General features: G+C 41.9%; 1 protein-coding gene across 1 annotated transcript in view; it reads right to left on the reverse strand.

The window, feature by feature from the left end:
• Window positions 1–12,632, reverse strand: part of MTUS2 (microtubule associated scaffold protein 2) — a 383,491-nt gene that overhangs the window by 123,145 nt on the left and 247,714 nt on the right. Inside the window, exon 6 of the mRNA XM_045869255.2 lies at window positions 7,041–7,252. Coding sequence (XP_045725211.1) covers window positions 7,041–7,252 — 212 coding nt within the window. The remainder of the gene's footprint in view (window positions 1–7,040; window positions 7,253–12,632) is intronic.

The following is a 12,632-nucleotide window of genomic DNA, read 5'->3' on the forward strand; positions in this document are numbered from 1 at the left end:
TCTGGTATTTAAACTACAGCATTGCCTCACAGAGTTAGAGGAGCTAAAGGAAATCAGACTCCAGAGCATGAAAGCCACTTCACTCGAATCTTGTCCCCAAAGTTGGACCTTCAGTTACTCCATTTTGTTGAAAAATTGAGGTCTAGGTAGAGTACCTGGGTGGCTCAGTCCGTTAAGTGTCTGACTCTTGATTTTGGCTCAGGTCATGATCTCAGGGTCCTGAGGTCAAGCCCCACATCGGGCTCCATGCTCAGCAGGGAGTCTGCTTGAGATTCTCTCCCTCCCTCTGTCCCTCCCCCTGCTCACACTCTCTCTCTTGCTCTCTGTCTCTCAAATAAATAAATAAATAAATCTTAAAAAAAAAATAACTGCAGTTTAGAAAAGTTAACAGACTCCTCTCTCACAGGAAAGAGGTTTTGGAGCTGAGGCAACTATATCTCCCATCTCCCCAGCATTTCTTCTTTAGAGTTATCATTCATTAGACTTGCTTTTACTTGGAGGGGAGTTTACAGCAATTCACTTCTTTTAAAGTAAATTTCCAGTGACACTGAAGCAGAGACTGTGGTATTTGTCAGAGGGCATGGGTCTAGATAGGCTGAGTGGCATGGCCTTGTGACGTGCCATTTCCACTCTGCTTGGCTGCCTCCCTGGCCTGTAGGAAAACGACACTAAATTCTACAGCTCAGCATATTTTAAAGGCATGCATTTCTATAGAACACTTTTAACCAACTGCCAACCAGGGACTGGGGAAAGCCTGAAGGCTTCCTTTCAAAAGCAGCAAATGAAACTCATCTTTCTTCTCCTTCGGCATCCATCTGTATTCAAAAGAGGTATCATTTAATTTACAAAAGGAAACTATTTATGACAAAGTGTAAGAGAGATGAACTGAATGGGGGCAATTTCTACCTTAGTCAAATATCTATTATTTTCTTATTATGAAAGTTATATCATTATCAGTGAAGTTAGCTCTCATCAGTGACCAGTACTGGGGATCTTCCATACAAGTTGAGAAGACTCTGCAATTTTAAGTTTTATTTCCTACCCACCATGATGCTTTCCATTATCGACACCCTACGCCGGGGGTTCTTATTACTTCAAAGAGCTGCTTAGTATAGTTGGGGGGATTTCTGCCCTTTGATATTGGGAATATTTTGATATTTTGGGGGTTATGCTAAGAATTTCCTTAAGCTAGAGTTTTAAAGGAAAAGCAAACACTCACTGTTGTCCTAGCAAAGTACTGTGGCCACATTTACTTTTGTGACATATAGCATTCTTCCAGAACAGCAATCACTGAACGGTCCATTGACTACTTCACTAACATTTCCCACTAAGTTATATGCTGATGAATCATCAGAAGTGCTTGCCTTCTCTCTAAGCCTTAAGTTATTCAAGGTAAAATTAAGGGAAGAGAAGATGATCATAGGGCATTGTCTGTAAGGAGAGGGACACAAAACACTATATTTAAATGGTCATTTTTTAGGATTTAGGGAGCAACAAAGAGCTTACTGTTTTCAATTTGGATTCAGCTCTGAGAGCTCCACTCAATGGAAAAGTCTCTGCAATACAAAATCCTTTGGTTGGAGGTATAATGGCATCTCAAATGCTTTTGGAGCTCTAGGGCAGACATTTATCCTGATAAATCCCTGGGTTTTAAAATCTGAATGTAACAAATGGCTAAAGCCAGCAAGCATTTATTTTACAAAGGGATTCTACACCTGTCTTTTCTCTCCTCCCCTTTAGCACACACCCTACTCTGACCAAACAACAACGCTAAGTACTCTGGAGCATGAAGGTGAATCTGGGTGGTCTTGACTATGAGGAGTTTTCGATCTGTTACAGAGCAATCATTGCATTTTAGAAATGATTCCTGAGTGCCTAGGTCTCTATTCATAAATCATTACCATACCGAGAGCTTAAAGACAGGCAGGAGGACACCACTTGGCAGACAATAGACTTTGAGTGTCCCCTTCCCACACATGCATATGCTCTTCCTTCATCTTCACTCATCTAGAATCCCACCCGTGTCCATTGTGGCTCTTCCAGGTCCCCTTCTTAGACCATCCACAGTGGTCTTCCCATTCACAATAACTGGGCTTGCACCTGCGCACATAACTTTTTTTATGGCAACAGGTTAAATATTGCCTTAGACAGTTTTCTGGTATCCTGTGCAGGTGTTGACTTTTTGATAACTGTTTCACTTTCTGCTTTTTCCAATTATGTTTTTTTCTCCTTAATTACATTAAAAGCACCTTGATGATTAGAGAGGCAGAGGAAGAGATAGCACATAAGCTTGTGGAAAAACATGGGTGTTGAATATGGAACAACCTGTTTTTGTATCATGGCTCCCATCCCTTTCTAATTATGCGGTCTTTAGAAGGGGTACATAATCTCCCTAGGCTCAGTTTCCTCACCTGTCATATGAGAATGATATCTAGGCCAGGTAGGGTTGTTGTGAGGGTTACAATAATATAAATATTATAAATAAATATATATTATATATAATTATATATTATAGTCTGTGTATTTTTTTTTAAAGATTTTATTTATTTATTTGACACACAGAGAGAGCACAAGCACGGGGAGCGGCAGGCAGAGGGAGAGGGAGAAGCAGCCTCACCAAGCAGGGAGCCCGATGTGGGACTCGATCCCAGGACCCTGGGATCATGACCTGAGCCGAAGACAGACACTTAACGACTGAGCCACCCAGACTCCCCTATATCCTATGTATCTTATGTATACCATATTATATATTATTATATATACAATATATATTATTATATTATATATACATATATATACATATAAAATATATCTAAAGTGTATAGGACACTGGAGATGGTCAATAAGCAGGAGTGACACTGTTTTTAAGGAGTTCTGCCTTTTACTTTTTTGAATCCTCCACAGAAACTTTCATAGGGTAGAGGCAGCATTGATAAAAATCTGCTAACGAAAGTGAGTTGAAAAGTTGAAGTTGAAATATATAAACTATATTTAAAAATATAAACCCTTAACTGACAACAGAAACACAGATGAAGTGAATATAGCATAATGTTAGTAAGTATTAAATATAGATGATTGGTGTTTGGATATTGTGCTTTCTACCTTCTTTATTTAAAATTATTGTGTGACATAAGGTCAAATAGTAAAAGCAATATACATATATACAGGGGAAAAAGGCTGATGCATTATTAGTTTTTATTAAGCTTATATAGTACACACGTTTGACATTAGTTTTCAAGTCTTTTATGCCTAAACTATTTAATAATAAATAAAAAAACCAATTAAAACCCATCATCTACTATCACATTTATAAAGCCAAAGATAAAAATGATGCAAATCCATATAAAAATATTGAATAAATATAATAATTCTTACTAAAAATAAGATGAAAATAAATACAGCCTCAGATGTAACTTGTATAAAACGTGATGGTACACAGCAAGGCACACCACCTAATACAGGACCATCATCTGGATTGTTTGCTGGGTTGGCCACCAGGGGCTGCTAAAGAGTAGCATTCCCAGGAACCAGGCAGCGAGAAAAAGATAAAAATCATTCAACTTGACCCTAAGAAGTGCAGAGTCTGAGAGTCAGGCTCCTTACTACACCACCCAGAGGTCTTGCACCACAGATTTCAGTTTGGCCTGTGGTGCCTTGCTGCAGGGGCGGAGCAGCCTGGAACCAACGCAAGCGTGAGGCTGATGTTAGCACCTCAATGTGGCATCTTGGAGTCCCTGGACACTGGGCTCAGGCTGTCACAGCTGACAATCTTCACAGCTGCTCTGCCAGGAGCCGTAAAGCATGGGGCCGGAATGGAAGATTCTTATCTAGGCTTCTAATTCCTTTTTTCTACTGACTTCCCATACACTGAGACTTACTTCCAATACATCCTTAATGTATCAGCACATTCTGGAAAAAAAATATATAGCAGCAGCTGAATAGCTAGACTAGAAAATTATTTCTATCCTAAAGTACATCCCAGGCCAAACTCTTTATGTACATTTATAGTGAAATAAGAGTGGTTTGTACTATGTTTTAGCTTTGTATGTCTCGTCTGTGTCTTATTCATCTCATTTGAGAGTAAAATATTTGAGGGCAGGGCTTTGTCAGATTTCCTCGTACTCAAAAAGAAGGTTTTACTCAATAATGGTTTGAAGTAACTTCACTCATTAATTTACGACATTCAACGTTCACAATAACGTTGTGAAGCATTATTAACCCTATTTGAAATTAAGGAAACAGAGACTCAAGGATGACTGGTCAGAGGGGACTCAGCTAGTGGAGCCAGAGCAAGGGCAAGGATATTATTCCTTTCGGTGATGTGATGAGGCTCAGAGAGGGGCAGTAGCTTGCTCAAGGTCTCATACGGAGATGGAGGCAAAAACGGGGCTCACTCCTTGCTGGTCCCGTGCCATGCTTTGCAGACAGATCTGCTATAGTATAGAAACAATACAGGAGTAGACTTCCAAGGCACATGGTTGAGTCTCCTAACCAGAAAAGAAAAGAGATACTGCCTTTTCATGATGGCTAGGGGGGTCACGCTCTTCAGAGCTGGAATGATCTGCTCTGGATACTCCTACACGGAATAATAATGCACTGGCTTCCCATGAGAGTGACATCGAGCATCTCAGGATCACGAGACCTTGGAATAGAGGGCTTCCCCATCGGAGGTTTCCTGGTCGCTGTACCTCTATTTTTCTAGGTGCTCCCGCCCCGCCTCCCACCTCCTGGTCTAATCTGGTGTGACTGGGCAAACTCTCAAATCAACCATCTTAACCACGTGGGACACATGGCAGCCTCTGTGTAAGCCACTTATGTTCAACTACAGACTTTTTTTTTTTTTTTTTTAACATGCCCATTTTTAGTTCTGGGGTTTATCTGAAGAGAGAGTTGAGATCAGAGAGACAGAAAAGCACACATTGTGTGGGAGGTGAAATGCCATGGTCGTTTGGGAGGCCTGTCTGGAGCTGCTGGTTGTGATTTACTGAAAAGAACATGAAATTCATGTCTGCCATTCGTCTTGCTGAATGTCATGCCGAGTGCAACTTGAGGAGTAGGGAGGTCTGAAGGTGATGCCTACAAATCACCTGCTAGACCTTTTTGGTCTCTGATTTAAGAGCCATGTGTATACAGCAGAGAAATAAAACTCTTGGTCTGTGGGCCAAAAAGAAATATTCCGGGGGCACAGAACCACATAACTATGGGGAACCAACCCTTAATTTTTGCCCAGGAACTCCCTTCTCTGCCATAATGCCATAAATGGGGTCCAAAAGTTCCAACTTGGGAACACAGCACATATTACCAATATGTTATATCAATGTCTGTGGATATGCCTAGCCATAGAAACTTTTATCAAGGATTGGTTACGTGATGAGCACTGGGTGATGTACGGAATAGCTGAATCCCTACAGTGTACAGCCGAAACTAATGTAACACTCTGTGTTAACTATAGTGGCATTAAAATTTAAACAAAGGATTTGTTAAGACACTGGATGACGCATGGGAAGAGTAATCCCAGAAGGGCAGAGTAACAACATCAATGTTATCACTGAACTTCAATGTACAACCCTGTTCTCCTCTCTTTATTAAAGACTTGACAGTCAGTAGAAAATACACATCAAGCTAAAGAATAAAAAATCATGCCTCTCTCTAATAAGAAAACTGCTCAACATATACCAAAGCAACTCAGGCCTTGTTGACCCCTCAAAAATGTGTTTGTAATTTTACTTCTTACAGGGGTGGGTGTAGAGTGACTTGAGCTGTCCAAGGTTGATACCCATGGTACTAGACCAGAAAGGAAGGTATACAATTCAAAGTGGTCATTCATTGGGAACACTGTGGTTGGGAAAGAGGCTGAAACTATGGATAAAACTGAAGTCCGTTCTTGTCTTTCACTACACCAACAAACTGGTAACTGGGTCTTTCTGCTGAAAGCTTTAAGCGAAACAGAAAACAACAACAAAGAAAGGCAGCTCAGACTTCTGTACTGGGGGCGGTGGTGGGGGGGGGGGTTGCTGTAGGATGTCATAAAAAGCCAGAGTCCTCCATGCTTTAATGTTCAGGTGATAAACAAAACCAGGGACGTGGTGCTACTTAACATTCTTCTGCTTTTCTTCTTTAAAGTAGCCAGACACTTAGCTAGTTCATTTTCTTATTTGGAGAGCATTTACAAAGTATTTTTATTTCCTCCCATTTATAGTTACCAGAAGGTCCATATATGAAACTCAAAATGCCTTATGGGTTTTTAACATGCTGATTCATAATGTTTAAACCTCGAAGGTAAATGTTCATCTTCTCCCCCAAACATGCCTTGGCTATTTCTTGCTGGAACATAAATGCATTCCATCAGACACCAGGCTCCCATTAACCCCTTCTCCACCGTCGAGAGGTGGGAAAGCTTAGCTACATCATGGCTAATAACAGACTCAGTGTGTAGATGGCTCCAGAGGCCTCTGGATAACTAATTTGCTGAGAAGAAACCAACTTTCTGCATTTTCAGAGAAACCAAAGGAGCAGAGAGGATGCCGTCCACCCCATACTGCTCTGTGAACACTGTGAGTGTGACCTTGACTCCTCGGCCATATTGCCCCCAGACCTGGCACGTTCCATTTCCCATCAACAGCCAAAGCAGAACAGCACTGTGGCCCTGCCTCCCTTTTATCTGAAACGTGCAGAAATTTTGGAATTTGGCCATTTCATCCCTAAAATGCAAACAATCTCATGTTCTATTCTCTTCAAAGATCTCACCTTCAAAACGTTCATTTATATCTTCTTTCATTTTTTACATAATGCTCCCTTTTGAAATCAAGGTTACTAAATCATTCTTCCCAGACTAATTTCTCTCACACATAACGTATAAACTTGGCTCCCAGGACGTTAGATGTTGCTGCTGGAGATTTGTATGACCTTCTGAAAATCAAATCAGTCTCTAACTCTAAACCCAAACTAAGACCCCCGCTCCCGACACACACACAACTATCACCATCACCACCCTCTTTTCCAGCAAAAAGCCCCTCGACATTCACCAAACGTGGCCTCACCTTTCTGGAGAAGTACTGAGTGGACACGGCGAGTGCCTGGAAGCCGCACAGGGCCCTCCGCAGCTCCCCCTGCACGAGGCCCAGCTGCCTGGCCTGCTGCTGGCACCTCTCCTTCAGCCGCTGTACCAGCTGCCGCTCGGCCTCGCGGCCCTGCAGCTCCGGCTTGGGGGAAAACCCATTTCGGGGCACTGCAGTCCTCTGTTTGGGGTATCCTGTAGAGAAAAAAAAGTTGCCCGTGAAAAACCAGTCATCCCAAACGTGACAACAGCTCTTGGGTATAGAAGGATTTCATTCAGAGCAAGTGGCCGAGAAGGTACTGCTCATGGTTGGTCATTTTAGGTACCGATGAGAAAAAACAGACAGGCACTTAAAATGTTTGCTCTGTTTATGTGATTCTCAGTGCAGAGTTTCATGCTTAGGGTAAGAATAAGAGACAAAATCGTCAGCTTCCTTCCAGCTCCCTGCATTTCTTCTAAGTCTGCTTAGACAGATTGATGCAGGTGTTTGTTTTTTGTTTTTTTTTTTCCTTCAAGGGGATTGCTCTGTGAAAATGTCTAATGGGAAATAAATCAATCGATCCAGGTTGAAGTTAGAGTTAGAACCTAGCAACCTTTGAATTGGGCATACGGGAGAAATGCCTACATGTCCCTTCACTCCCTCACTAGGGTTGCTCTACAGACCCTCTCTTTGATGTCAGGATCAAGTCATATCTCTCACAACCTCTGCTCCAGGGATTTCTGGCTTTGAATTCCTAAGGCATCGATGTCCTCCAAAATATTCCCCCCACGTGACCACTCATGCCACCTCCAGGCTAAAGGTCCAGTCCAAGCCACCATAACCTCCACCTTCTAATGGGAAGCCCTGCTTCTTCTCATCTTTCACTGCACAACAGGCAGAATGACCTTTATGAATATAAAACAGCTCTTGACCTTCATGGACCCCTCCCTGCCGTTGTGCTCTATTGCAGGAAAAACAAAGTGCTCATTCCTTCCCATGGCCCACAAGCCCTCTGAGGTCCGGCTCCTGCCGGGCAAACAGTAGGTGTGGTGAGGCCACAGAGGAAGGAACCAGAAACTCCACCTGGGGCTGGCGACAGGGTGGGGGAGGTTTTAAGGAGAATGACTATTAGGTGGAGGCTTGGGGGGTGTGGTTAAAGGCAAGGCCCCCAGGAAGAGCTCAATGCATTGAGTGCATCACAGTCAAAGACCCGAGGGTGAGCCAGAGTCTCCCTCAGAACCTCTGTGCTTCCGGTGTGAGGCTCAGACCCAGCCTGGCACCCACAGAAAACCTTGGTGGTGGATGGTGGATCGCTATTCCCCAAGAACATTCTTTCCTTTGCTCAAGTAGAGAACATGACATAGACACAGAGCACACAATCATAAACAAACTTTAATATTTCAAAAGTTCTTTAGTCTCTCCTGCCCCCTCCAAAATATCAGGGAGTAATACAAACCCGATACACTGAGACACAGCAGGGTGGCAGGCTTACTCTACTGAACACCCAAGTGGCCTCATCTTTTAAGAGGAAAAGATGGTTAACTGATCTAAATACTTCTGATTGTTAAATTAACAGCAACCATGCTAATTTTAATTAAATCTTCCTTTTCTTAAGAAATCAACAGAGATTGCAAAAAGCAACCTCACATATGACATATCTTAAACTATTATGGCTTAATAAAGTAGTAGAATGTGAAATTAATGCTTCTTTAAAATGGTCTTTATGATAGTGGAATACATAATAATCTAGAAAATTCACTTGCACGTCGTAGGCAAATCAATCTTAATATGTGCTCAATCCCAATATTCTCAATACCGATAACAAAAGAAAAATAATTACCAACAAAATGTGAGAGATTTTACTGCTGCCTGCATTAAACTCTAAGACACAGCCTAAGACCCAAGGCAGATCTTTTTCATGATTACTGTTTTCCATTTTATTGGTGTGGCTCGTGATTTTATAAAACACTCTAGTGTTTTAATTAATGTGTTGAGGTACCAGGTACTCTACACCATTATATATATCTTATATATGTATAATAGAAGGCACTTCTTTTAGAAATCTAAAGGAAATAGGGTGCCTGGGTGGCTCAGTTGGTTAAGCGACTGCCTTCAGCTCAGGTCATGATCCTGGAGTCCCAGGATCGAGTCCCACGTCAGGCTCCCTGCTCAGCAGGGAGTCTGCTTCTCCCTCTGACCTTCCCCCTCTCATGTGCTCTCTCTCTCTCTCTCTCTCTCTCTCTCATTCTTGCTCTCTCAAATAAATAAATAAATAAAATCTTTAAAAAAAAAAAGAAATCTAAAGGAAATAATAAAAGATATCTCTAGCTCAGTGAATTGCTAATTGCAATCTACGGCATATAGAATCAGCCCTGAATTTGTGCATATTGTAAGCACTCATGTTGTGTGTTCTTGGCTGTCAGATTTTTACTCTGTTATTATTATTATTACTATTATTTTCATCATTATCATTAGTATTAGGTTAGCAATGATACTCAGTGGTAAATGGACAACATAAAAAAGGGATTTGGTGAAATCCTATTTTTGGTGTTCACTGATACCCACGATATTTTGATATTGCTTTAATTCACACACTCAAAATCCAGTGTTCTACTGAACACCACTATACAAAGTCCACATTCTACTCAGAGGGCCACCAAACTGATGTTCTGAGCTAAGACAGAGGTTCCCCTGAGAACATCAGCCTTTGGTATCAACACACCAAGTATTAGATTTGCGGCTTTCTGACACTTATGAAACCAATCTTTGTTAGGGACTCCTGGCTAGTTACTCATTTGGCCTCCAACCACGGTCACAACACAGACTAAGACTCAGGCCCCAGCAATAAGGCTTATTGGAAGGAAACCCAGAGACACAGGTTGATTGTGGAGTTGTCTATTGCTTTAGCTGAAAAGGGTCCTGCCATTTTCTCAATAGATCAGCTAGACCTCTGCGTAGGACCAATAATCATTTTACCATCAGCAACATATTTTGGGGCCTCATCAAAACCAGTATTCTTTCTTGTGCTGTCAATGTTTGTGAAGTACTTCTATAGTTAACTCCCTGAAGTACTGTTCTGTCACTTACTTTCCTGTCCACCCACATGTCACACCATTCCCAGGACGGTATGTGAGGACATACATGGGCTCATCTGCCATCTTGGAGACAGAGAGCTTATGTTGAAAGAAAAATGACTGACACACAGCCAGCTTCACCTGTTTCATTAAAAATTAAGGAGAGTTTTGTTTGTTTCTATGGTCTTCTCCTCAAAGCCAGCACATAATGGAGCTAAGATGCCAGTCGGCTTGGGAAGAAAGGCGTTAAGGGAACATGATGGAAAACTTGCAGAGGGCAGTGATCCACACAGAGCTCATGGAGCACGTGGTTGGCTCTGGGATGAGGCTTGCTGACGGTGACTGACTTCTGACCTCCTACACCCATGCTTCTCTGGAAGAGCCAGAGAAATGCTTTAAATGAGGGGCACGCCATGTCACCTGAGGACACTTCCAGGTGCTGGAAGGTTTCGTTACCATCTCCTTCCCTGTTCCTTGTGGTATTTATTTTCTTTTTTTTTTTTATTCTTATGTTAATCCCCATACATTACATCATTAGTTTTAGATGTAGTGTTCCATGATTCATTGTTTGTGCATAACACCCAGTGCTCCATGCAGAACGTGCCCTCCTCAATACCCACCACCAGGCCAACCCATCCTCCCACCCCCCTCCCCCCCAGAACCCTCAGTTTGTTTTACAGAGTTCATCGTCTCTCATGGTTCGTCTACCCCTCCGATTTCCCCTGCTTCACTCTTCCCCTCCTGCTACCTTCTTCTTCTTTTTTCTTAACATATATTGCATTATTTGTTTCAGAGGTACAGATCTGAGATTCAACAGTCTTGCACAATTCACAGCGCTTACCAGAGCACATACCCTCCCCAGTGTCTATCACCCAGTCACCCCATCCCTCCCACCCCACCCCCCACTCCAGCAACCCTCAGTTTGTTTCCTGTGATTGAGAATTCCTCATATCAGTGAGGTCATATGATACATGTCTTTCTCTTTTTTACTTATTTCGCTCAACATAATACCCTCCAGTTCCATCCACATCGTTGCAAATGGCAAGATCTCATTCCTTTTGATGGCTGCATAATATTCCATTGTGTATATATACCATATCTTCTTTATCCATTCATCTGTCAATGGACATCTTGGCTCTTTCCACAGTTTGGCTATTGTGGACATTGCTGCTATAAACATCGGGGTGCATGTACCCTTTCGGATCCCTACTTTTGTATCTTCAGGGTAAATACCCAGTAGTGCAATTGCTGGATCATATGGTAGCTCTATTTTCAACTTTTTGAGGAACCTCCATACTGTTTTCCAGAGTGGCTGCACCAGCTTGCATTCCCACCAACAGTGTAGGAGGATTCCCCTTTCTCCGCATCCCCGCCAACATCTGTCCTTTCCTGACTTGTTAATTTTAGCCATTCTGACTGGTGTGAGGTGGTATCTCATTGAGGTTTTGATTTGGATTTTCCTGATACCGAGTGATATTGAGCACTTTTTCATGTGTCTGTTGGCCATTTGGATGTCTTCTTTGCAGAAATGTCTGTTCATGTCTTCTGCCCATTTCTTGATTGGATTCTTTGTTCTTTGGGTGTTGAGTTTGATGAGTTCTTTATAGATTTTGGATACTAGCCCTTTATCTGATATGTCATTTGCAAATATCTTCTCCCATTCTGTCGGTTGTCTTTTGGTTTTGTTAACTGTTTCCTTTGCTTTGCAAAAGCTTTTTATCTTGATGAAGTCCCAATAGTTCATTTTTGCCCTTACTTCCCTTGCCTTTGGCGGTGTTGCTAGGAAGAAGTTGCTTCGGCTGAGGTCGAAGAGGTTGCTGCCTGTGTTCTCCTTTAGGATTTTGATGGACTCCTGTCTCACATTGAGGACTTTCAACCATTTGGAGTCTATTTTTGTGTGTGGTGTAAGGAAATGGTCCAGTTTCATTCTTCTGCATGTGGCTATCCAATTTTCCCAACACCATTTGTTGAAGAGACTGTCTTTTTTCCATTGGACATTCTTCCCTGCTTTGTTGAAGATGAGTTGACCATAGAGTTGAGGGTCCATTTCTGGGCTCTCTATTCTGTTCCATTGATCTATGTGTCTGTTTTTGTGCCAGTACCATACTGTCTTGATGATGACAGCTTTGTAATAGAGCTGGAAGTCCAGAATTGTGATGCCGCCAGCTTTGCTTTTCTTTTTCAACATTCCTCTGGCTATGCGGGGTCTTTTCTGGTTCCATACAAATTTTAGGATTATTTGTTCCATTTCTTTGAAAAAAGTGGATGGTATTTTGATGGGGATTGCATTGATTGTGTAGATTGCTCTAGGTAGCATTGACATCTTCACAATATTTGTTCTTCCAATCCATGAGCATGGAACGTTTTTCCATTTCTTTGTGTCTTCCTCAATTTCTTTCATGAATATTTTATAGTTTTCTGTGTACAGATCCTTTGTCTCTTTGGTTAGATTTATTCCTAGGTATCTTATGGTTTGGGGTGCAATTGTAAATGGGATCGACTCCTTACTTTCTCTTTCTTC

Source organism: Mirounga angustirostris, unplaced genomic scaffold (genome assembly GCF_029215605.1).
Source record: "Mirounga angustirostris isolate CCGP_5_RB_7025 unplaced genomic scaffold, mMirAng1.0.hap1 SCAF_3, whole genome shotgun sequence".
Lineage (NCBI taxonomy): Eukaryota > Metazoa > Chordata > Mammalia > Carnivora > Phocidae > Mirounga > Mirounga angustirostris.